The sequence below is a fragment of the Elaeis guineensis genome, chromosome 1 (genome assembly GCF_000442705.2).
Source record: "Elaeis guineensis isolate ETL-2024a chromosome 1, EG11, whole genome shotgun sequence".
NCBI lineage: Eukaryota > Viridiplantae > Streptophyta > Magnoliopsida > Arecales > Arecaceae > Elaeis > Elaeis guineensis.
The window spans coordinates 164304100-164329650 of NC_025993.2; the positions used below are offsets into that span (position 1 = coordinate 164304100).

Here is a 25551-nt window from a genome sequence, read left to right on the forward strand (position 1 = left end):
CCGGAGAAGCTGGAGTCGAGGGGATCACGGCCGCCGTCGGGACCTGCAAGGAAAGTCTAAATCGGAGTTGGGGGTGCTCCGACAAAATCCTCCGACGCTCAAGTCAGTACTCTGCTTCAACAGAAATGGAGTACTCGAATGAGATTTTAGCAGAGTTTAGAGATAGTGCTTAGAGCTTAGAGGAGAACGTATCTGGGGGGTCTCTTTTATAGATGGAAGAGCGTAACCGATTGACAGCGACATCCGTAACTGCCCGATAGTGGGCCGTTCGGGGCTACGTGGAGTTTGTTACGGAGAGTAGTGGTATCCGTTGTCGCGACTTGCTGGAGAGTGGTGGGGTCACGTGGAGTTTGTTACAGAGAGTGGAGTGGTGTCCGTTGTCGCGACTTGCTAGAGAGTTCGGACCGGACGGCTGAAGCTCGGCTGGGATGTTTGGTGGAGCGGAATAGTTTTTTGTCTCAGCAATCTAAGAGAAGCCCGGATGTTTTCGAGGTTGCTGACGGGTTAACTGTTGTTGGGTGCCTTAGGCGTTGATGCTGCAGGTGGAAGGCATCTGTTGTAGAAATCTGGATGAAAACTTTCTGTTGGAGTAATCCGGCTGGAATCCGATTACTAGAGAAATTCATCTGAAATTTGTCTGATGTAGAAGCTCGTCTGAAGACTGTCCACTGGAGAGGTCCGGTTGCATGAGGAATCTGGCAGAAGGTCGACCGATAACGAAATTCAGAAGGCGTTATAGGAGGTTGACCAATAGAAGAGTTCGGAAGGCATTGTGGAAGTTCGTCCACTGGAAGAGTCTGGTTGGCACTGTTGAAGTCCGATTGGCGCTGTTGAAGGTTGATGGCTGGAGAGGTACGGAAGACATCGGAGACAGTCGGTCACTGTAGAAATCCAACTGCTGGAGCCCGTCCGTTGTAGAAGTTCGTCTGGAATCCAATTCTGTTGTAGAAGTTTGGACGGAGTCCGATTCTTGTAGGAGTCCGGAAGGAGGCCGCTTACTGTAGAAGTTCGGATGGAGACCGGTTGTCGTGGAAGCCCGAATGGAGACCGCTTATTGTAGAAGCTCGGCTGAAGTCCGCTTGCAATGAAAGTTCGGATGGAATTCGCTTACTGTAGAAGCTCGGATGAAATTCGGAAGGTGGTCGACCATTGTAGGAACTTGGATGGAGTCTGGTTACTGTAGAAGTCCTGCTGCTGGAGAAGTACAGACATTGACAAAGTCCGAAAGAAGCTCGGAGTAAAGTCGATCGTGATAGGAGGAAGTCTGAAAGAGATTCGGAGAGTAGTCGATCACTGTAGAAAATCGGCTGATAGTGAAGCCCAGAGAGCATTTGGAGTAGTCCGATGGACGACTGAAGGAGCTCATTATCGGAGAAGTCCAGAAGGTACGATAGGAGTTCGTCCGTTAGAGAAATCTGGAGGACACTGTGGAAGGTTGACTGCTGGAGGAGTCCGGATGGTACTGCGGAAGCTCGGAATGACCGGAGGAGTTCAGAAAGACGCCGCACAAGGTCGAAAGCCGGAAGAGTCCTAAGAGGGTTGGCTTCTTACGAACTTCGGCTGGGGTTATTTTATACCTAACAATACTGTTGCATCATCTAACTTTTGCAATCTTATACCAGCTAAAAGCCTAAGGATGTTGGGATGGTACATGATAAGTATGTAAATTGAGCTTTAACATATAAATGATATTATAGAAAAGATGGATTGATTTTAGTAATTTATCTGAAAAATTATAATGTAAAAGAGTATGCATAGCACTTTCCAATATGAAAAAAATATGAATAAATTATTTTTCTATCAAAATATTGTCCAAATAACACTTATCTATAAAAATATAAATTTTTGAATAAATTTTATGCTTTTAAAAAATAAGATTGAAGCAATATTATACTTCAAGAAAAAATATTACATAATTCAGCTATTATAAAATATTGCCAAGAAGTTCATAAATCTACAGTATCATGGGTCTTATTTATCGTAATAAAGTTAAGAGTAAACAACTAAAAGTTTGTTTATCTAAATAAAAAAAAAAAAACACTAAAAGTTCTATGCTCAACAAATGGTTCATTCCAGAAGATTCACGGTTAATGTTTTAAAAAATATAAATTTCAATTAAAAATCATAAATTATAAATGTTAAAAAAAATTAAATTATACAACTAAAAGCTGATTCATTACTGCTATTAGGATTTTTTCTTCCATTTTATTTTTTAATCAATATTTAACAAGGTTTTTATTTTATTTTTTTGGACATTTTTTTTATAAAATATTTTTTCGGACTATTTTGACAAGATTTTTTCGGACTTGAGTTGACTGGTGAAGAATTAGCGGGATAAAAACTTCAAATGACATTAGAATTTTGGTACATTAATTAATTGATGCAGATCTACTCAACTCCAACCTTCTCCTTTGATTAAGGTTTACTCTACGTTAACCGAGCGCGCGGAGTGAGGCTCCACCTAACTCTATAGTGGTCCCACGACTCGATCAAGAACCCACCAGATAGACGGTCGAGATGGCGCTAGACATTAACCAAATCAAAATCGTTACGATAATAAGCGATGCGGTACTCCGACGCGATTCTGTCGACCTTCTGTTTCTCTTCTCATTCTTCGTCCCATCCTCCTCTCAAAACCCAGAGAGATCCCATATCCTCTCTTCCGCTCGTTTGTTCGCCAAATCCGAGGGGACCCAGGTCAAATCGCACGAAAAAGGTAGATCTCCTGCCTCTAGATCTGTTTCATTTTCTCGTGGGATTTAGGGTTTTTTCATCGAGATTGCAAGAATTTAGGTTTTTTCCTGTCAAGATCTTGTAGTTGTGGTTTCAGATCTCTTGTTTCCTTTGTCGAGTTTCCAGTGCTCGATCCACGCTCTGTGCTTTGATTTGGTTTATTTTCTTTATTTGGATATGTAATGACTTCATTTCCAGTTTTGATTTGGGTTTTACTATTGCATCTCGATAGATTTATAGTATTTTGAATCCAAAGTTTATACTTTTTGATGCATCTAGTTCGTTAATACTAGCTACTCGATCCGTAGATCTGCTACTTGGATTTAAAAAAAAAAAAGAAAAAAAAGCGGCACGTTTGTTTTGGATGGGCCTGATTTAGGGTTCTTGGTTGCTTTCCAGGTTATTGGAATAGGTTTAAGACCTGTGGTCTCCATGGCACCGTTGATGATCTCAAAAAGGTGCTTTTCTTTACTTCCTTTATTTTTTCTTCTGATTACATGTCCTTCCAATGGCTTCTATCTCCCCGGGAGTTATATGCACACCTACTCTCAAGATGAACCCATCTCAGTCAAAGTAAATTCACTCACGTCTATCGAGACGGAGCTGCCATTTAGCTACTATAGTCTTCCTTATTGCCAACCCAAGGGTGGGATCAAGAAGAGCGCAGAGAATCTGGGAGAGCTGCTCATGGGGGATCAGATCGACAACTCTCCATACACATTCCATATGAACGTCAATGAATCGCTTTATCTTTGCACAACGAAGCCGTTAAATGAGCACGAGGTGAAGCTCCTGAAGCAAAGAACTCGAGATCTCTATCAGGTGAACATGATTCTTGACAACCTGCCTGTAATGAGGTTCACTCAACAAAATGGTGTCACCATCCAGTGGACTGGTTTTCCAGTTGGATACACACCCATTGCAAGCAATGATGACTATATCATCAATCACCTCAAGTTTAAGGTCTTGGTCCATAAGTATGAAGGGAGTGGTGTCGAAATCATTGGCACAGGGGAAGAGGCGATGGGGATGCCCTCAGAGACTGATAAGAAGAAGATGTCTGGGTATGAGATAGTTGGATTTGAAGTAATCCCGTGCAGTGTCAAGCACGACGCAGAAACCATGTCAAAGCATAACATATATGACCGCATCGAGCCTGTGAATTGCCCCTTGGAGCTTGACAAGTGTCAGATGATCAAGGAGCAGGAGAGGATCACATTCACCTATGATGTAGAGTTTGTGAAGAGCGACATTAGATGGCCCTCGCGGTGGGATGCCTATTTGAAGATGGATGGTGCCAAGGTCCACTGGTTCTCGATCATGAACTCCCTTATGGTCATCTTCTTTTTGGCTGGAATAGTGTTTGTTATTTTCTTAAGAACTGTTCGAAGGGACTTGACAAGGTATGAGGAGTTGGATAAAGAGGCCCAGGCTCAGATGAATGAGGAGCTCTCAGGCTGGAAACTTGTTGTGGGCGATGTGTTTAGAGAGCCAACATGCTCTAAACTGCTTTGTGTCATGGTTGGAGATGGTGTTCAGATTACATGTATGGCAGTTGTGACAATTGTGTTTGCTGCCCTCGGGTTCATGTCTCCTGCGTCACGGGGTATGCTCTTGACTGGGATGGTCCTCCTTTATCTCTTCCTTGGTATTTTTGCTGGGTATACTGGCGTCCGGTTATGGAGTACCATCAAAGGCGGGTCTGAAGGGTGGAGGTCGGTAGCTTGGTCTATTGCTTGCTTCTTCCCTGGCGTGGTGTTTGTAATTCTCACCTTCTTAAACTTCTTGCTTTGGTGGAACAATAGCACAGGGGCTCTCCCAATCTCATTGTACTTCACTCTTCTGTCTCTGTGGTTTTGCATCTCGGTGCCCCTCATTCTTTTGGGTGGTTTCTTAGGTACCCGGGCTGACCCCATTCAGTTCCCAGTTAGGACCAACCAAATTCCAAGGGAAATTCCAGCGAGGAAGTACCCTTCATGGTTACTTGTCCTTGGTGCTGGGACCCTTCCTTTTGGGACCCTCTTCATTGAGTTATTCTTTATCCTCTCCAGTATCTGGCTTGGAAGGTTCTATTATGTGTTTGGATTTCTACTCATCGTTCTTCTCTTGCTTGTCATTGTCTGTGCCGAAGTGTCTGTGGTTCTGACTTACATGCATCTGTGTGTGGAAGACTGGAGGTGGTGGTGGAAAGCATTTTTTGCTTCTGGTTCGGTCTCTCTTTATGTGCTCCTATACTCCATCAACTACTTGGTGTTTGATCTTAAGAGCTTGAGTGGGGCCATGTCAGCTATGCTCTACATGGGTTATTCGCTTATCATGGCTCTTGCAATCATGCTATCCACCGGCACAATTGGCTTCCTGATGTCGTTCTACTTCGTTCACTACCTCTTCTCATCGGTGAAGATTGACTGAGGATTGCTTCAAGCTGCAATGGTTTCTTGCATTGAATTGCGATGCTTCTTGATGAATTTTTGATCTATATCATGCTCAGAATTCCATATATGTTTGAGGTGCGTATAGTGATGACCGGGTGCGGTGAATGCTTATTTCATTGAGGATCTTAGTGACCCACAGCATTTATATGTTCCCTGTTTCTTTTTTTTTCTATTTTTATTATTTTTTAAAATCATGATGTTATCCGAGACTTCTTTTTTTTTTAATGCTTTTAAGCTTTATGTAGGCAGCATGGCAACTTTTTTCTATTTTGATTTATCACTCATGTTATCGAACCTTCAACCAGGTTTTGCTGGCTTACAAATATAGCAATTTCATTGGTAATGTCTATTAATTTGGTTTTATTAAATTCTGAGATGGTGAAGAATTTATGCCAGCTGACTGGCCGTTGCTTAGGAATTCGAGAAAGGAGCTGCTTGTGGTTCTTGTAGGATTTTAAATGATGCTGTAGTTGCATTCGGGAACCTTGCAAATGGTTTTTTTTTATATTTTTTCTCAAACAGTTAATGCGGATTTACTACCTACTCCATGATTTGTTATTTATCTTGTTCACTTGGAAAGGGTTATTTAGTGCTATTGCTGCATATAAATTGTGTGCCCAATGGCAATGTGATATGTGATGACGGTACTAGGTTAGAACTTGTCAAGTCTTTTCTTTCTTTTGATGAAGAGGAATGAGGGGTACAATTTATCTTCAAGTTTGTATGATATTGATGACATGATTGCTGCAGTTGGTATTTGTTTTTAACGCTAAGCAAGATTTCAAGCGTGCTTACACAAAAAAAAAAGGCAAGATTTCAAGCGGCCATCGTACATGCCATTGGCCCCTGCATTGAGTTGGATGATGCATGTTATCAATGAATATCGGTTCCATGGCTGACTTCGGCAACAATAATCTTGTGATTGGTCAAAGTCTTGTGTACGTGATCTCTGATTCTTATCAAGATGTATGGATGGCAAATATACAGGGAAATTTGAGGATTTTTTTTCTTTTATTTTTTTTATATTGTTTATTATATAAAAAATATACAGGGAAATTCTCACCAGCAACCCGTGTTTTTTAACTGCATTCTAGTTGAAGTTATGAAACCGGCGGTGGCGTCTCTTTTGGCGGCCCTTTACAGAGGCCGCTCTAAGTCATTTATGTCTTTCTTCCGTCCTTCCCTTTCTTTCCTCCGTCGGCAAATCAAGGAAATGCAGACATTTCCGGTGATACCATTCGCTCGAAGGCCCATTAGTCAAGTCTTTTAATATTTGTATGCGTCTTTGGGTTAATTTTTCCATTAGACGTTGGGGAACGATGCACCAACATCATAAGTTAAAAAACGATACGAGTCCGAGGTATAACTAATGAGTTGAAAGTGTTCTTATTTTTCGGTGAGAGCTAACCAAACAAGAACTGGTCTACGATCAAGTCCCACGTAATTGGGGCTAAGAAAGGTACAATTAATTGGAATAACTATGGCTATTGGAATGACGCTCAACTAATGTTGCTTTTATCCACTACAAAGAGAAATAAAAAAAAGTGAGGTACAAATAAGGCTTTACATCAAGAATAGCTTATGATCAGATTTCATGTTTGCTCTTTCACAGGAGCCAAGAATCATGTCATTAGATTTCATGTTTGCTCTTTCACAGGAGCCAAGAATCATGTCATGCAGCCGAATTTCAATATTAATATCACAGCGGCACGAAAATGGTAACGCTATATTAATCACAAGAGAACCAAAGATCCCTCGGACAACCATACGACTACAGTAATAGAACACTGCAAACGAAAATCATAACCGAGATTTGAAGCAAAGAGGGTCATTATTTAGTCCAGGAAAGATAGAATACGGTATTCATATACAAGCTAGAGAAAGGCTTTTAACCCATGGCATACTTCTGGGTCCAGGAGCGGGCGGTGGACTCATACTTGGCTCTATCGGTCTTGTACATATGAGCAATCTCAGGAACGAGCGGGTCATCTGGGTTGGGATCCGTCAGAAGTGAACAAATGGACAACAATACCTGCAAATTTAAGAAAATACATAGGTTAAAAGCAAGAACATAGAGAGTATAAAATTATCAATGCCCTAAAAATAGAAAAACAATAGCAGAACCATAATTCCAACATGGCAGCTGCTGCAGCCAATTCAACCTGGTCCAGCCATCTTCAAGTGCATTTCTGAACTACAATTGCTGTTGGGCCCAGCGAACACAATGACTGGATATACTTGCATCACTTATGGGCATTCAAACCCATGCTTGCTTAAGGGCAAATCAATTTTTGTAACTAAACATTGATGCATCCAATAATTAAGAGAACGAAGGTGCTTCTGAACATATAATTAAACAGAAAAACAGAACTAATTACCTGCAAAAAGAAAAAGAAAAAGAAATACCAAACTAGGTTTCAACCTTTTCTGGAAACAGGAAGACTAGCTAGAATATTAGAAATTACCTTTGATATAGTGAGAGCTGGGCTCCACTGCTCCTTGAGAATGTCAAGGCAAATGCTACCATTGCTGTTGATATTTGGATGAAAGACCTTGGTACGGAAAGAAACCTGAAGATGAAATTTAGTGTTCTGCACTAACTCATCCAAGACATGCATGCCAAGAGAGAAAAAATGGAACATCAATATAAAACAAAGTCAGGGCTTGTTTGGCATTGTTGTAGCTCTTGCATTTTGTTTCTCTCTACGAATTAGTAAAATATCATGTAGAGATTGATGTTGAACATAGCATTTGCACAGAACTTCTGCTATCCCTTGCTTTTTTTTTTTTTTGCTCTTTTTTGAGAGCAATAAATGGTTGCTTCCAAAAGCTCTAAAGTTCTACGAAAAGATTAAAAACAGAAAGGTTTTCATCAGACATGTTCAGTCTAGTTCATTTTTCTTCTTGGGCTTTTGAAAAACAAAAACAAGAAACAAAACCAATAGCAAACAAGTCCTCAGTTTGGAACATTGCTTAGAAATTCGCAACACAACATGTAAGGACTGGTGTGACTGTCTGGCAAAAAATTGCAAAGAGAGATTAAAAATGGAAAAAAACAATCAACATAAACCAAACTTGGCTTACATTATTGCTTGAAAAATTTATGATAAACATGTCAGGCCTGCATCTGCCTGATGAAAAATATAAGCTCACTTCTGCTTTGATACATTTTATTGCAATCCTCACATGATAGGAGAGTAGCCAAGTAGTGAAAGTTGTAGTAAGAGAAGTTGGAGGGTTCATAGGAGGTTGCAGATAACCCTCAATCCCAAAAATTATGGGTAAAATATCCTCCACAATCAGGAGAATAGGATGTACAGGCTCGTCAAAAATTACACCTTTTCCACATAATCAGGTGATACTGCAAATAATAAATTTGGGCGCACCATACAAAATAATTGTAAAAATGAATGTTCCCCAGGTCCTACAGTTTTAACCAGTATATCATTGTAACAATATTGGCCTTGGGCAATCAGCTTTATTTAGACACCCCAAGTATTTGCAAATACTTGAAAAAAGAAAAAAAAGGAAAAAGAAAAAAACAATGTGTGAAGAGGGAGCACCTTCCCCTAATAGGCGCCAACTCACATGTACTCTTCCATGAGGCGTGGGGAGCAAATAGCTGATGCTGAATGCATCAACAATAGCAGACTCACTAACCTTAAAGAACAGTAAAATACTTCCATAGTTTTGCTCAGAGAACACAGAGTCAATAGTAGAACCATTAGCCTGACAAGATAAATGCCAGCCACTTTAATCCTCACAAAAATTAGCTTCAGGAGAAGAAATTCCCCAAAGGAGTCATTTACCAGACAACAGCCAGTATGCTTCCCACCACATATGAACTAACCTACTAAAAAATAACCATGCATCATAAGTCACCTTTTGTTTGAATGAAAAGTGCACTTAAAGTTTAACAAGGTATATGTCCTCATGGATGAATAGAACCTTTCTGCAGCTAATCAGAATGTTATCAACTGATTATCAGCATCACACTCTCCAGCAATCCAGTCTGAACAATACAATTTTCCCTTTTAAACCCAGATAAAGATTTTTATTTTGTAACCCTGGTTCAGTTTTCCAGTGATCAATAGGAAGCCTGAAGAAATCAGTTTATAAGCATCATCCCAAAAACCATCTATTACACATTTTCTAGCAATGATGGATAAAATGTGAAAGTGGATACAAGCCTCATTAGTTATTTGGTCAGAGTAACGTGGAAAAGGACAAATATTGTTGATTCTTTAAAAATGACTTTTTTTAAAGTTAAGTATTCCGTAAAAATGATTTACTACAATGAAGATATGCATATGAACCGATGAAAATTGCCCGAGACATGAAAAACAGTTACCTTGGGCGGCTTGAAAGGGTAATCTGGTGGAAAATGAATTGTCACAAGAAACACACCACCTGCAAAGGGACTGTCAGCAGGTCCCATGATAGTCGCTTGCCAATGGAACATGTCCTCAGCTGCAGGGCATATAGGGGATAAGATATTGCCAATCTTTCTTTGCTGAGCCATTAATTTCTTTGCTGAACAAGCATCCATGGTCTAAGTTTTATTAAGACTGTCAACATGTAAATTAACACATGAATGAATAAGGTCACGATGCATGAAGGGCATAGAGAGAGGATATGACACCCACTGCCAATTCAGTGCCTGTAGTTACAAAATGAAAATCTAAACCATTGGAACCTAAAATATCCATAAACAGAAATTAATATATTTTATAGATCTTTTGCTTACACATCAAATTGGCCCATATTAGTAGTTGTGGCAAATATAGAATTTTGATTTTTGGACAACTTGATGAATAGACAATTATGTCTCCATTCTCGAAAACCTATTTTCTTCTTCTTCTTTTTTCTGTTTATAGGCATGTGTATTTGATTAAGAAGACGTCTTACTTGGGTAGCTCCTCAAAACTTCAAATTTGGACTTTTGTTTTGCTCTGACTACAAGTGTGCTCTATGAATTGAAATCCTCCAATCTTCAGCCGAGAACTACACATTCTGAAATTATCAACCAAGAGCTACAATACTTCTATGTGATTCATAATAACCAAATCCTTCATAGTTCATGCTTTCACAAATATCCATCTTAAAACTCATCTTCCTAAAATCGATCTTATGCACCCAGGTGCACCTTGCATGGTCTTGTAAAAGCCAAACAACATACCCCGAAGCAGTTCTCCATATTGATCATCCCATCCAAATTTTATTAAATTGCTTTCAATTCCATTGACCATCCCATGAAGAAATAAAAGATGACAAAAGGTATAAATTTGGAAGTTCTCAGCAATAAATTTTAGGAAGTTTTTTCCCCAATTAATGTCTCCAAGTGATTCATTTCATGCTTAGAAACTTTTGAACAATCATCTTTTAAATTGGACTTCAATTTACAATTATATTGCATTCTCAGATCACCAAAATTGTCATACCATCCACAAAGAATATAAAACATCATTCACCTCCAAAATACTGATAGGCAATTCATCTATCACAAGCATAAGAATTTAAAAGCAAGGGCAAAACCTTGGTATATAAAAGAGTAAATAAAGGAATCACGGGTCCCAATTTGACATTAACTGCTGTCTTTTCCATCATTTAGGAGATTAAAGATCTCATGCACAGTTTTCTAAAGTTTTAATCATGTATTTGTTAGACTTTGAGTTACTCTGATATAAAAGATAGCATTAGATCTCACCATAGTCTTTTTTTGATATATTTGATACCTAGTTGAGATATAAGATACATAACCGATCCAAGTCAAAACCAAATGGCCAGTTAGGTTTCAAGTAGCCTGCATCTTTTTAACAAGAGAAAAGAAGTTTACACCAGTAAATCTTCTTATCATGGGAAACAAAAGGGGATCCAGCTCCTTCCTAGAGTTAAGAAGAAAAAGCCAAGAGAGATAGCAGGGGAAGAATAGAAAGGAAGAGAACATATTGCTCTACACAGCTATGGGCTACCTATGTGTTGTGGCCAATCCCCTCGTCGCCTGGTCACTTGGAACGAGTACCTGCAAGAGAAGTCCACACTGATCGGAGATACCTCCGGCGGGGACCCTCCGACGGTCAAGTCAGAGAGGAGACTAGGCAACAGTAGAAAAGAATCAGGAGTTCAAACTAGAGAGAGAGAGAGCTCAGGAGCTTAGAAAAACCTCCCCCCACCAACACTGTTGCCTTCCCCATTTTATAGTAGAGCACGGCATGGTCCCGCCATTAATGGCGCAGACAACCGGGGAGTTGTCAAATCATCGGAGGCTGTCAGAGTCACCGCGGACTGACAAGTCGTCGTGGGCTGTAAAATCACTGGGGTTGACCTATGTCCTTGGCAGGACGATGCCCCCAGGGCGGCCACGTCGCATGTCCTTGTCAGGACAGCAGCCCATAGCAGTCGTACGGTGTTTGGGGGAGCTGACCGACCATACATCGGTATTCGACTGCGGGACGTCGGGTGAAGACCTGGGGACACCGTTGGCTGGTCTGGCACATTGCGGGAGTCGGACGTCGGCTGCCACCCCCGCCCGACAGTGAGTCGATAATCTGAGCTCCGCCGCTCGGCTAGTCGGGAACAGAATGGGTCTGCCCGACCGACACACCTTCGGTCGGATAATGTTGGCAGCTAGTGTCGGCAGTCGTCGATCGGTGCGGTCGGTAGAGTCGGACGTCGGTCGGACAGGCCCAAGGGTGAGTCGGCGTAAAAGGGGTCGGTCGGTATATCCCAACAGTTGCCCCCCCACTCTTGAGTCGGATGTCGTGCTGGCCAGCGTTTCCGCACGGGCGACGGTTTCGGGCGAAAGGAGTGGATATCCATCACATCATGCTCCGACTCTGACGACCGTACCAATGAACGATCTGGCGTCAGACGTCCCATTGGGAATAAAAACCACCGTTTCCACCGTCTCCTCAGAAATGCAAACTGCCGTCGGTTAGTGAATCCTGAGATGCAGTTTTTTTGCCACGTGGCAGGGGGCCATTGGGCCGAACCCGTTCAGGCGGATGGAGGTGACGTGGCTTGATCTGGGATAGGTGCGTCGAATCGTCGAACCGAGGGAAGGCCCAGATGCTGTCACGTGTCAAAATTCAGGAGATTCTCATTGGGCGTGCCCTCATCTCGACCGTCGAGGGGCACTATATATATAGGGTCACCTATATCCAAAACTTCACTTTTCATAGCCCTGTTGCCGAGACTCTGATCAAGTGGTCCCCCAGTTCCAAGTTTCAGGTAGTTGTGCCTGTCTCCCTCCTCGGGAAGCTTTCTTCGAGATTTTTGTCTCCTTGCATTTTTTGCTTCCTTCACTTCCTTTGGACTTTCTTTTTTCTTCTTCTTCTTCATCCTCCGACCTCGGTTCTAGCATCATGGCCAGAACCTCTCCACGAGGAAGTCAGTCGGGGAACCCGACCGACGACTCACGGTCGACCCCGGAGATGGAGGTTTCTTCACTTTTGGGGGCAAACGTCGAACGGCTTAGGGAGCAATACAGTATCCCGGAGCAGTTCGAGCTCTTCGCCCCTGGGGTTGAGGGTCGGGTTAACAACCCACCTCCAGGCTAGGTGGCCTTCTATGTCGAAGACCTTCGGGCAGGTCTTCATTTTTTGATATGATCAAGATGCTGTCGTTAAAACACTGTGATTATCAATCAAATTCTGACTTCAATAAAAATTAAAAATATGTAGAAAGTAGTGAGTCGGGTCGAATCCACAGAGAAAGCAGGATTTTGATTTGAAATCTTTGATTTTACAAAAAGAAAATAAAATTTTGGAGAAAGCAATTTAAGTCGAAAATAAAAATTAAAAGTGCAAAAAATAAATCGGGTACTAAGATCTACTAACTAGATCCTAGCATCTACTTGCAATAAAAATAAATAATAAAAATTTAAAAAGAATAAAAATAAATTGATACTAAGATCTACTAATTAGATCCTAGCATCTATGTGCAAAAAAAATAAAAGACAAGAATTTAAAGTGCAGAAAAATAAATTTTGCATTAATTGAAGTTGAAATTCAAGTACAAGAAATTTAAAAGGAACAATAAAATAAAAATAAAACTGTAACAAGGATCTGAAGTTGATCAGCCAAGCCTCATCGGAAAGATGGTTGATGACCTCTCCGTCTTCCGTCATACTCCGTAGAGCGAACCAACTTTTCTCCTTCTTTTCCTTGGGTCCCTAAAGCTATTTTATTTTTTTTCTCTATTTTTTTCTACACTCTCTACTCAATTTTTCTGCTCCCAAAGCTTATTCTCGGACCCTCTATTTATAGATAAATTTTTCATAATTTTTTTGATAGGAAAAAGAGTCCTAAAACCCTTAAAAATCGTATAAATCTCCTTAGGAATATTTCTGGCCGTCGGATCAGCTTCGGACCGATCAGATCTGCTAAAAAATCAGAGTTATAATCCTTATCAGGGTCGGATCAAATGTCAGCCATCCGATCTGGGTTTTGATGAAGTTCTGACTGTCGGATCGTGCAAAAGAATCCTTAACACAGTCGAGAGCGATAACAGCCATTGGATCGCGTGATGGATTGCTTCTGGGCTGTCGGATCGCGCAAAAGAGTCTTATTCAAAGTCGGCAACGAGTCTGAACCATCGGATCTGAGTCGGATTGAATCTCAGCCGTTGGATCGCACCCAAGATCTTATTCTCACTGTGAACCGCACCTATGGACCGCGTAACTATTCCTATGGACCGCGTCCGGGCTCTGTGGACCGACCGACCAGTCCACCGTACACCGGAGGCTATTTTCTTTATTTTTTGAGGGTATTTTAGCTCCATTTTAGCTCTAATTTTCTCCTGAAAAATTAAAAAAAATATGCATTAAATTTTTCAAAAATTCTTCTTAATTTTGATGCTTAAATTACTCAATTAAATTAATATCTATTTTTTTATAAATATATCTAATTTTATATTTTTTTCAAAATTACTTTATTTTTTAAAAAAAATTCAATAAATTCATGAAATTAGAATTTTTAAGAAGATGTTAGCACCATAAATTACCAAAAATATCTTCAATAAATATAAAAATATACCACTTATCACATTCCTCAACTTGAACTTTGTTCGTCCTCGAGTAAAGAAAGAATTTAGAATTAAGTACCGTTTAACTTAAAGTTTCGAATTTCACCAAATAATTTTCAAAAGACCATTGATATTCAGTAGAGTGTAAATGAGATATATCATTGGGGTATTAATACTAGTCAATATGAGAGTTAAACTAAGAACACTAAACTTTTTTCTGAACTTTTTTAAATTATCTCTACCTTTATCTCCAAATTATTAACTTTCATATGGACAAGTATATTGTTACTTCTGTCTTTAATTTATTAATTTTTTTTTATTATTATTTTTTTTAACGTTGTACCGCTATTGAGTGTCTTAACCCCTTAAGCTTTCTATTTGACCCATGTAGCGAGTTTTCAGTCAATGACTCTCAAACCAGATGGCTTTATGGCACTAGGTATAGAATACCCCTCGAATCTACTTGCTCGAATCAAATAGGCTACGAGTTAAAACTAACTTTACAACAAAGTTTCTTTGCCCTTCATACCTTTTGATGCGAAACTCAATGCTTGCTTAGGTAAAGAGGCTGTTGCTCCTTGAATTGATTTTGATGATTACAAAGCATTTGAGGGGGTTACTAATGATTTTCGCTTGAAAAAGACTTATTGTATTTCAGAGGCAAAATCATAATTTTATCAAATTCTGATTTGAAAGCATCAAGAGCAAGAACAGAAGATTTATAATCCATTGAAGAAAATTTTATAATTTTTGGATGTGTATTTTGAAAGATATTCATGTTTGTAAAATTGAATCGACCCCATGAGTCGACTCATGGCACAAAGGGCTGAATGGCACGCAGAATTTTTTGGCTGGCACAGTCTGTGAGTCGACCCCATGGATCGACCCCCAGGCATGAGTCGACCTCTGCTGTTTTTAGGCCAAAATTACAGAACCATTATTTTCTGCTGTTTTCCACAAAGGTCGACCCCATGAGTCGACCCATGAGCATGAGTCGACCCCATGAGTCGACCCTTGTGATGGAAAAGTTTCACAACGGCTAATTTTTAATCTATTTTAAATGCATTTAATGCTCATTTAATGTAGTCTAACGGCTCTATTTCAGCCCAGATTACTCTCCACTATTATTTGAAGATATATAAAGGGACTTAAAGGTGGGAATCAAAAAAAAAAAGAAGAAAGAGAGATAGAGAAAAAGGAGAAAGATTTTTGAAAAGAGAATTTTCAAGCATACTTTTCAGCCCTAAGCAAGAGCCCACTCAAAGCATTCAAGAAGCTTTTAATTCAAGTTCACCAACTCCTCAAGTGCTCATTCAAGTCTCCAACCACCTTGAAAAAATCAGAAAGAGCTTTCTTCTATTTGAGTAAAGTGTATTTAAAGCTTCATTCGCTCATTAAAGGAGCTTCCTTTGTATTTTCTGTGCTATTAATTATAATACTCCTTTTGAGTTATTGCTTTTATTTTGGAAGGATTTCAAAACGTGGAAAGATTGATCCGAACCTTGAATCGGATTGTATTAGGTTGGCTTGTACCCGAGAAATAAGTGGACTAGCTTGGGATATTTAGAGTCGAAGTTTCCGACGAGTGTATTCAGGTTGAATACAAGTTAGTGGATTGAAATTCCCAAGTAGGAGCTTGGGGAGTGGATGTAGGTGCAAGGTTGGCACCGAACCACTATAAATTCTCTTATTTGTGTCGTGCTTAATTGCTCTCCTTTTAGAACCTCTTTATTCTCTTGCATTCTTGCATTTAACCATTAGCCTTGAATCAACTATACTCTCCTTATTTTTCTTGCTATTGTTAAACAATCTTCATAAGGTATAAGTTAAGTTTAAAATTTTTAGAAACTCAATTCACCCTCCCCCCTCTTGGGTTGCATAGCTGGACAACAAGTGGTATCAGAGCCCGGTGCTCTAGCCCTACTTTGATCTAATCAATCAAAGAGTTAAAGATCTATGGCAACTCAAGTTGGCACTTCTCTAGCTGAGGGGCAGTCCACTAACCGATCTTCACTTTTCAATGGGTCCAACTATACCTATTGGAAAGCTCGGATAAAAATCTTCATTCAAGTACTTGACTATGATATGTGGAGTATCATAGTAAACGGCCCTCACACACCCACTAAAATTATTGATGGTGTGGAATCAGCCAAATTCGAAAAAGATTGGGATGAGGTTGATAAGAAAATAGCCCAACTAAATGCTAAAGCTATGAATGTTTTGTATTATGCTCTTGATACTAATGAATTCAATCGCATTTCAACTTGCATATCTGCTAAAAAAATATGGGATAGATTAGAAGTAACCCATGAAGGAACTAATCAAGTAAAGGAGTCCAAAATTAACATGCTCGTGCATAAATATAAACTTTTTAAAATAGAGCATGATGAATCTATAACTGAAATGTTTACTCGCTTTACTGATATTATAAATAGTTTAAAGAGTCTTGGTAAGTCCTATTCTAACAGTGAGCTCGTAAAAAAGATTCTCAGGTCCTTACCAAGAACTTGGAAAGTCAAAGTGACCGCTATCCAAGAAGCCAAAGATCTGAACATCCTACCTTTGGAAGAGCTTCTTGGATCACTAATGACACATGAGCTGAGCATGAAACAACATCAAGAGGAAGAAGTTAAAAAGAAGAGAACAATCGCGCTCAAATCCATAGCTCAACTTGATGAAGAAACTGATGACACCGAAAATGAAGAGCAGGATGAAGAGATGGCTCTCATTACCAGAAGGTTCAAGAAGTTTTTGAAGAAAAGGAAATAAGGAATGAGGAAGAGGCCACTCACAAAAGGGGAATATAGCAAAGAAAAGGATAAAAACCAACCCCTTATCTGCTATGCATGCAAAAAATCAGGACACTTTAAGTCTGAATGCCCACAACTGAAGAAGGATCCCAAAAAGTACAAGAAGAAGGCCATGATGGCCACTTGGAGTGGAAGTGATGACTCAAGCTCCGAAGAGGAAGACTCAACTGAACAAGCCAACTTGTGCCTTATGGTACATGAAAATGAGATAAATTCTGAAACTTCTAGTGGCTTTACCTTTGAAGAACTTCATGAAGCTTTTTATGATTTAATTGATGAACTAAAGAAACTAGGGATAAAGAACAAAGATCTAAAATCAAAAAATCAATCTTTACTGAAACAAAATGAGAGCATTTCAATTGAAAAATCTATCCGGTTTCAAGAAAATCAAAATTTAAAGAATGAAATTGCCAAGCTAAAATCAATAGTTAAAAAATTCACCTTGAGTTCTAATAAACTTAATATGATTCTTGAAAATCAAAAGGCCGTGTATGATAAGGCTGGACTTGGCTATAACCCCTTGAAGAAACAAAAGTATCTGAAAAATATCTATGTAAACTCTTCAAGTAACAAGTTTTCTAATATTACTTGCTTCAAATGTGGTAGAGTAGGACACAAGTCATACACTTGTTTCTCTAACAAATCTGTAAACTCAAATGTAAAAAAAATATGGGTTCCAAAAGAAACCATTATGACTAACCAAAAAGGACCCAAGAAAGCTTGGGTACCTAAAGCAAAAATTTGACTTTTGCCTGCAGGTGTGTCTAGCATCCCAAGGAGCAAATAAAAAATGGTATCTTGATAGCGGATGCTCGAGATACATGACTGGTGATGAATCTCAATTCATCACACTTGATGCTAAGAATGGAGGGAAATGGTATCTTGATAACGGATGCTCGAGATACATGACTGGTGATGAATCCTAATTCATCACACTTGATGCTAAGAATGGAGGGATGGTTACCTTTGGAGACAATGGTAAAGGAAAGATCATCGGTATAGGTAACATTGGTATCACTCCCTTCAAGTACATTGAAAATATTTTGTTAGTAGATGGTTTAAAGCATAATTTACTAAGCATTAGTCAATTTTGTGATAAAGGATATAAAGTTATTTTTGAATCTTCTATTTGCATTGTAACTAGTCCTATTAATGAAGGTATTAAATTTGTTGGACATAGATATGGTAATGTTTATATGGTAGATTTGAATGATCTATCCAAGATAAACATGCAATGCCTAGTATCCTTGAATGCCAAAATTAATGAGACTAATTGGCTTTGGCATCGTAGGTTTGCACATATTAGCATGCATTCACTTTCAAAACTCATTAAGAAGGAATTGGTTCTTGGTTTGCTAAAATTGAACTTTGAAAAGGATAGAATCTGTGATGCATGCCAACTAGGTAAACAAACACGAGTTTCATTCAAATCTAAAAATATTATTTCAACTTCTAGACCATTAGAGCTATTGCACTTGAATTTATTTGGACCTACTAGAACTACTAGTCTAGGAGAAAAATGATATGGTTTTGTAATTATTGATGATTTCTCTCATTTTACATGAATTTTCTTTTTGACACACAAGGATGAAACTTTTCAAGTTTTCTCTAAATTTTATCGAAAAGTCATAAATGAGAAAAGATTTTCAATTCAAAATATTCGAAGTGATCATGGAACCGAATTTGAAAATCAAGATTTCGAAAAGTTTTATGATGAAAAAGGAATAGGCCATAATTTTTCAGCACCTAGGACACCCCAACAAAATGGGGTAGTAGAAAGGAAAAATAGAACCCTAGAAGAAATGACCCGTACCATACTATGTGAAAGTAACCTTCCAAGATACTTTTGGGCGGAAGCTATTAACATAGCATGTTACATATTGAATCGTGCTTTAATTAGATAAATTTTAAAGAAAACCCCCTATGAGCTTTGGAAAGGAAAAAAACCTAATATTGCATATTTTCATATTTTTGGTTGCCGATGTTTTGTGTTAAACAATGGTAAAGAAAGACTTGGAAAATTTGATGCAAAATTCGATGAAGCGATTTTTCTTGGTTACTCCTCCTCTAGTAAAGCTTTTAGAGTTTTTAACAAAAGAACCTTAGTAGTAGAGGAGTCAATACATGTTGTCTTTGATGAAACTAACGATCTTCCTTCAAGGAAGAATAAAGATGTTGATGATGCAGATCCTCTTATAGAAGGAATGAAGGAGATCACTCTGAAAGATTCAATAATTCAAAATGATGAGGAACATGAAGACAAACAGGATGAGGGAGGTGAAGAACAACAAGAACAACCTCAAGGTACAAATGATCTACCCAAAGAATGGAGGTATGTTCACAATCACCTCAAGAAACTAATTATTGGTGATCCTTCACAGGGTGTAAGAACTCGTTCTTCACTTAAAGATGCATTCAATCATCTTGCTTTTGTCTCTCATCATGAACCTAAAATCATTGAAGAAGCTGAAAAAGATTATAATTGGATTAATGCAATGCAAGAAGAACTTAATTAATTTGAAAGAAATAATGTATGGACTTTAGTATCTAGACCTAAAAATTATTCAATAATTGGCACAAAATGGGTTTTTAAGAATAAATTAGATGAACATGGAAATGTAATAAGAAATAAAGCAAGATTAGTTGCTAAAAGTTATAATCAAGAAGAAGGAATTGATTTTGATGAGACCTTTGCACCTGTTGCTAGATTAGAAGCAATTAGATTTCTACTTGCATATGCTTGCTTTATGAAATTTAAATTATTCCAAATGGATGTCAAAAGTACCTTTTTAAATGGATATATTGCTGAAGAAGTCTATGTAGAACAACCCCTAGATTTTTAAAATCATGCTTTTTTTAATCATATTTTTAAATTAAATAAAGCTCTATATGGTTTGAAACAAGCACCCAGGGCTTGGTATGAAAGGCTAAGCAAATTTTTACTTAACAATGGTTTCTCAAGAGGTAATGTAGACACAACCCTTTTCATTAAAAGAAATCAAGATGATATATTAGTTATACAAATATATGTTGATAATATTATTTTTGCAAAGCTCATGCAGGGGGAGTTTGAGATGAGTATGATGGAAGAACTTACATTCTTCCTCGGACTCCAAATCAAACAAACAAACGAAGGAATCTCTATCACCCAAAGCAAGTACACATGAGAATTACTCAAAAGATTTGGAATGGAGAACTCCAAAGTAATTGGCACACTCATGAGCCCTTCATGTAAACTTGACAAGGATGAAGAAGGTAAAAATGTAGACTTAAAATTTTATAGAGGTATGATTGGCTCTCTACTATATTTAACTGCTAGTAGACCTGATATTATGTTTAGTGTTTGTCTTTGTACTCGATTTCAATCAAATCCAAAAGAATCACACTTGAATGCAGTTAAAAGAATTCTTAGATATTTAAATGGTACACAAACTCTAGGATTATGGTACTCTAAGGACTCATTAATTGACTTAATAGGATATTCAGATGCTGATTTTGTTGGATGTAGATTAGATAGAAAAAGTACTAGTGAAACTTACCAATTTCTTAGTGTTAACCTAATCTCCTGGTTTAGCAAGAAACAAAATTCGGTAGCACTATCTACGGCCGAGGCCGAATACATTGCAGTCGAAAGTTGTTGTACTCAAATCTTGTGGATTAAGCAACAACTCGAAGATTTTGGTATCAAACTTAATGAAACTCCCATAAGATGTGATAACACTAGTGCTATAAATCTTACTAAAAATCTAATTCAGCATTCTAGATCTAAACATATTAAAATCATGCATCATTTCATAAGAGAACATGTTCAAAATAAAGACATAATTCTTGACTATGTTTGTACTGAAAAATAATTAGCCGACATCTTTACAAAGGCCCTAAGTGAAGATAGATTTTATGAAATTAAGAGAGAACTAGGAATCCTTGATCCATCTGCTTAAATATCTCACTGATCCCAAGGGATCAATATCAAAAACTCTTTGAACTTAATTCTCATCATTTCTCTTGGGCTTAAAAGCTCAAAATTATTATTCTCATAATTAATCTTTGAGTAAATATCTTTCTTCTAAAGTTTCAAATTTTTTGAAAATTGTTTCATCATTTTTTTGAATTTCTCTGTGCCATGAGTCGACCCCTAGGGTCGACCCAAGGGCAAACTTGAAATTTTTGGCCAAATCCCATGGGCTCTCTCTCTTTTTGTTGAAAATCCCTCCTTGAGCCGACCCGACACATCATCTTCTTCCTTCCTCCAAGCCATAGGTCTCCTCCTTTTCTTCTCCAAACCCAAGTTTTCCCTTAAGACTCTTCTCCCACCGCCTCTTACACCTCAAATCGACCCTTAGGAACCAAGTTCCTCCCCTTCTCCCTCTTCATTTGGAGCGGTTTGAGCGTGCCCTAGATTCTACCCATCTCTTCCAAATCGGGGTATCACTCCTCCAAAAATCCCTATCCTTTCACTAGAAACCCTCCATCTCACCCTCCCATTTGCTTTCCCAAGCTCCGTGCTAGTCTTGTCAGTGCAAATGGCTTCGAAAATGAAGCTCCCACAAAGAAGAAAATCGGTCCGCAGGTTGGAAGAGGGTATGCGTCGGAAGAGACAGGCAACCGAAACCTCATCAGCTTCAATCCCTGCTCCGGCATCTGCTCCAGCTACTTCTCGATCTCCAATAAGTCCCAGTAAGATTCCCTTATCTGATAGGAAGGTAGAACCCGACAAAAATATAGATTTTAGATTTTTTGAAAGGAGGAGTTCTCTATCGGATCAAAAATTAAGGATCAAGGTTGGAAATTCTACTGCTCACTTAAAGAAAATACCTATGTGGATCTGGTTAGGGAATTTTATCTGAACTTGAGCTATGGCAGTGAAATAGTAAGATCCACTGTTAAGGATATAGAAATCAGTCTAGATCCTATGCTTTTGGGAGAAATTCTTCATTTATCCTGTGAGGGATACTCAAACATGGAACTCCCAGTTAAGGAGGAGGGAATTAATGTGATTCTAGGAAGAACCTTCTCGGGAAGCCTAAACAAATTAGAAGCCAAAATCCTTTCCATTGAGATGAGGATACTACATCAAATGGTAACTAAGTTATTCTTCCCTAGAAGTGGTAGACATGATCTTCTCTCTGATCGAGATATCTGCATTATGTTTCATGTGATTACCCAAACCCCCCTGAACCTCCCAGCTTTAATGATTGAGGCTATGAGAGAAACCCTGAATAGATCCAAGGCACATCTGCCTTTCGGTATGGCTCTCACTTTAGTATTCAAGAGGTTTGGAGTTAGCTTTGAGGGGGAGGCAGTAGCTAGGCTTTCTCACTCTGACACCATCAACCGCCATACTTTGCACCGCATGAGATTTACTAAGACTGATGGTGGTTGGACTAAAGGTGTAGAAGAGAGAGCTGAGGACAGAGCTGAGGAGAAAGGTCCTTCATCACCTCTCCATGATCACAGGGCTGTATCTCCATACATTCAGTTTGTTTCTGACCTTGAGGCTAGGCCATCAAAGTCTAAGAGGAGGCACACTCCAGTCCAGTAGCCAGACAGCAGAGCACTTGCCTCAGAGATTAGATTGGCTAACAACCAGATAGAGATGATATCTCAGCGCGTAGCTTCTATACTATCTCGTCAGATGGGTACTTCATCTTTTGCTCAGGGATCGACATTTCATGATATATCTGATCAGGCACTGATCCCCCACATCTCCACTGTGTTCCAGATGATTTCTGATCAGTCAGTTCGCATCGAGCAGCTTGAGGGTTGTGTGGTGAGACTGACTGCCAGAGGATTTGACTTACAGAGGCAAATACTGGCTATAGCCCATCTACAGCCACATGAGGACATCACTGAGGTCTCAGACCTATCTGCGGAGGCAGCCAGACTGCGAGGAGTCTTGGAGAGCGGATTTGACTTTCTGAGGAGAGAGATCAGAGGCTCTAGTGAGCATGCTTCCACCCAGTTCACTGCACTGCTACAGTCTGTTTCGAGAGCCTTAAACCTTCTGGACACCATCAGACTCTCTCTTGTAGCTCAGTCTGTTGCTTCTTAGCCTTCAGGATCTTCTCATCCGTCCACTCGTGCCGGCACCTCCATCCGTGGCAGAGGCAGACGCGGTCGAGGTCGAGCCCTTGGTCGTGATCCTTCATCTCCTCATCCCATCTCTGATTCATCTGACTCTAATCCATCCAGTCATGATCTCTACTAGATCCTGTGTAGTTAGTCTTTTCTTTAGTTTTTGTTTAGGATATGTAATGCAATGTTGACTGTTTGATTTTTGGATAGTCTCTATCCATGTCTTTTGTATTCCAAGTCAACATCTATGTATTGAACCATCTTTGTACTCACTCATCTTTTGGATATATATATACTTTGACTTTCAATGAATATCTCTGAATGTGATCCACTTGAATTACTTTTAAATTGTAAAAAATTTGAATAGCAATATCTTTTAAATGAGCAAATTGATATATCTTTTATGATTGCTATATTAAGGGGGAGTACAGCAATAAGCAATACAAAAGAGTAAAGCAATAAGCAATACAAAATGGTAAAGCAATAAGCAATTAAAGAAGGAAGCTAGAGAACTAAAATTGATCCCATAAAAAAGAAGGAATAGAAGATATGTTCAAAAAGGGGGAGTAGAGAATCTTTGTTGATGCTGTCAAATAGGGGGAGTAAAGAATCAAAAGCAAATAAGCAATCAGCAAATTGTTTGGCAAATGAGCAATATAAGCAAATGGGCACATGTGTGTCATATGCCAAAGAATCCAAATCAGCTCTTCTTTCCAAGCAAATGCATTTATAAGCAATTTTCAAATTGGTAGCAAATTTCACATTTATCTTCAAACTACTTATGATGCATTTCATTCCAATACTTGGCTATAATATTTAAATAATGCATCTTCATAAATTTAAAATTTATATTCAATGCTTTATATATGCTTTTACTCAAGTATTTTGTCATCATCAAAAAGGAGAAGATTGTTGCTCCTTGAATTGATTTTGATGATTACAGAGCATTTGAGGGGGTTACTAATGATTTTTGCTTGAAAAAGACTTATTGTATTTCAAGAGCAAAATCATAATTTTATCAAATTCTGATTTGAAAGCATCAAGAGCAAGAACAGAAGATTTGTGATCCATTAGAGAAAATTTTATAATTTTTGGATGTGTATTTTGAAAGATATTCATGTTTATAAAATTGAGTCAACCCCATGAGTCAACTCATGGCACAAAGGGCTGAATGGCACGCAGAATTTTTTGGCTGGCACAGTCTATGAGTCGACCCCATGGGTCGACCCCCAGGCATGAGTCGACCCCATGAGTCGACCTCTACTATTTTTAGGCCAAAATTACAGAACCATTATTTTCTGATGTTTTCCACAAAGATCGATCCCATGAGTCGACCCATGAGCATGAGTCGACCCCATGAGTCGACCCCTGTGACGGAAAAGTTCTACAACGGCTAATTTTTAACTCATTTTAAGTGTATTTAATACTCATTTAATATGGTCTAACGGCTCTATTTCAGTCCAGATTACTCTCCACCATTATTTGAAGATATATAAAGGGACTTAAAAGTGAGAATCAAAAAAAAAAAGAAGAAAGAGAGATAGAGAAAAAGGAGAAAGATTTTTGAAAAGAGGATTTTCAAGCATACTTTTCAGCCCTAAGCAAAAGCCCACTCAAAGCATTCAAGAAGCTTTTAATTCAAGTTCACCAACTCCTCAAGTGCTCATTCAAGTCTCCAACCACCTTGAGAAAATCAGAAAGAGCTTTCTTCTATTTGAGTAAAGTGTATTTAAAGCTTCATTCACTCATTAAAGGAGCTTCCTTTGTATTTTCTATGCTATTAATTGTAATACTCCTTTTGAGTTATTGCTTTTATTTTGGAAGGATTCCAAAACGTGAAAAGATTGATCCGAACCTTGAATCGGATTGTATTGGGTTGGCTTGTACCCGGAAAATAAGTGGATTAGCTTGGGATAGCTAGAGTCAGAGTTTCCGACGAGTGTATTCAGGTTGAATACAAGTTAGTGGATTGAAATTCCCAAGTAGGAGCTTGGGGAGTGGATGTAGGTGCAAGGTTGGCACCGAACCACTATAAATTTCCTTGTTTGTGTCATGCTTAATTTCTCCTCTTTTAGAACCTCTTATTCTCTTGCATTCTTGCATTTAACCATTAGCCTTGAATCAACTATACTCTCCTTATTTTTCTTGCTATTGTTAAACAATCTTCATAAGGTATAAGTTAAGTTTAAAATTTTTAGAAACTCAATTCACCCCCCCTCTTGGGTTGCATAGCTGGGCAACAGAGGTCCGATTACTCAACATGAAGTAGTGATAAATAGTATATTTTTATATTTATTGAAGGTATTTTTGGTAATTTATAGTGCTAACATCTTCTTAAAAATCATAATTTCATGAATTTATTGAATTTTTCTAAAAAATAAAGTGATTTTAAAAAAAATATAAAATTAGATATATTTATAAAAAAATAGATATTAATTTAATTAAGTAATTTAATCACTAAAATGAAAAAAAAA

At 38.5% G+C, this 25551-nt stretch overlaps 2 protein-coding genes across 8 annotated transcripts in view; one reads left to right on the forward strand and one right to left on the reverse strand.

Moving 5' to 3' along the window:
- Nucleotides 1-2541: 2541 nt before the first annotated feature.
- Nucleotides 2542-5517, forward strand: LOC140852882 (transmembrane 9 superfamily member 12-like). The gene is made up of 2 exons (XM_073246736.1): nucleotides 2542-2716; nucleotides 3133-5517. Exons 1-2 carry the CDS (start codon nucleotides 2564-2566, stop codon nucleotides 5143-5145), a joined length of 2166 nt encoding a protein of 721 aa, XP_073102837.1. The 5' UTR covers nucleotides 2542-2563; the 3' UTR covers nucleotides 5146-5517.
- A 1336-nt stretch (nucleotides 5518-6853) lies between these two features.
- Nucleotides 6854-25551, reverse strand: part of LOC105036134 (ubiquitin-conjugating enzyme E2 28) — a 36892-nt gene continuing 18194 nt past the window's right edge. For 4 of the 7 annotated variants that reach the window (XM_073246748.1, XM_073246761.1, XM_073246751.1 and 1 more), the window contains 3 exons: nucleotides 9520-9638; nucleotides 7634-7738; nucleotides 6854-7200 (listed from right to left, as the gene is read on the reverse strand). In XM_073246748.1, the coding sequence (XP_073102849.1) occupies nucleotides 7057-7200; nucleotides 7634-7738; nucleotides 9520-9638 (368 nt within the window). In that variant the 3' untranslated portion in view covers nucleotides 6854-7056. Of the gene's footprint in view, nucleotides 7201-7633; nucleotides 7739-9519; nucleotides 9737-25551 lie in introns of all 7 variants that reach the window. The other 3 variants (XM_073246753.1, XM_073246757.1, XM_073246758.1) reach the window with 2 other exon arrangements.

Coding starts and splice junctions, on each gene's coding strand:
- LOC140852882 (XM_073246736.1), top strand. CDS start 2,564: ATGCGGTACTCCGACGCGATTCTGTCGACCTTCTGTTTCTCTTCTCAT. Junction 2,717..3,132: donor GGTCAAATCGCACGAAAAAG/GTAGATCTCCTG, acceptor GTTGCTTTCCAG/GTTATTGGAATAGGTTTAAG.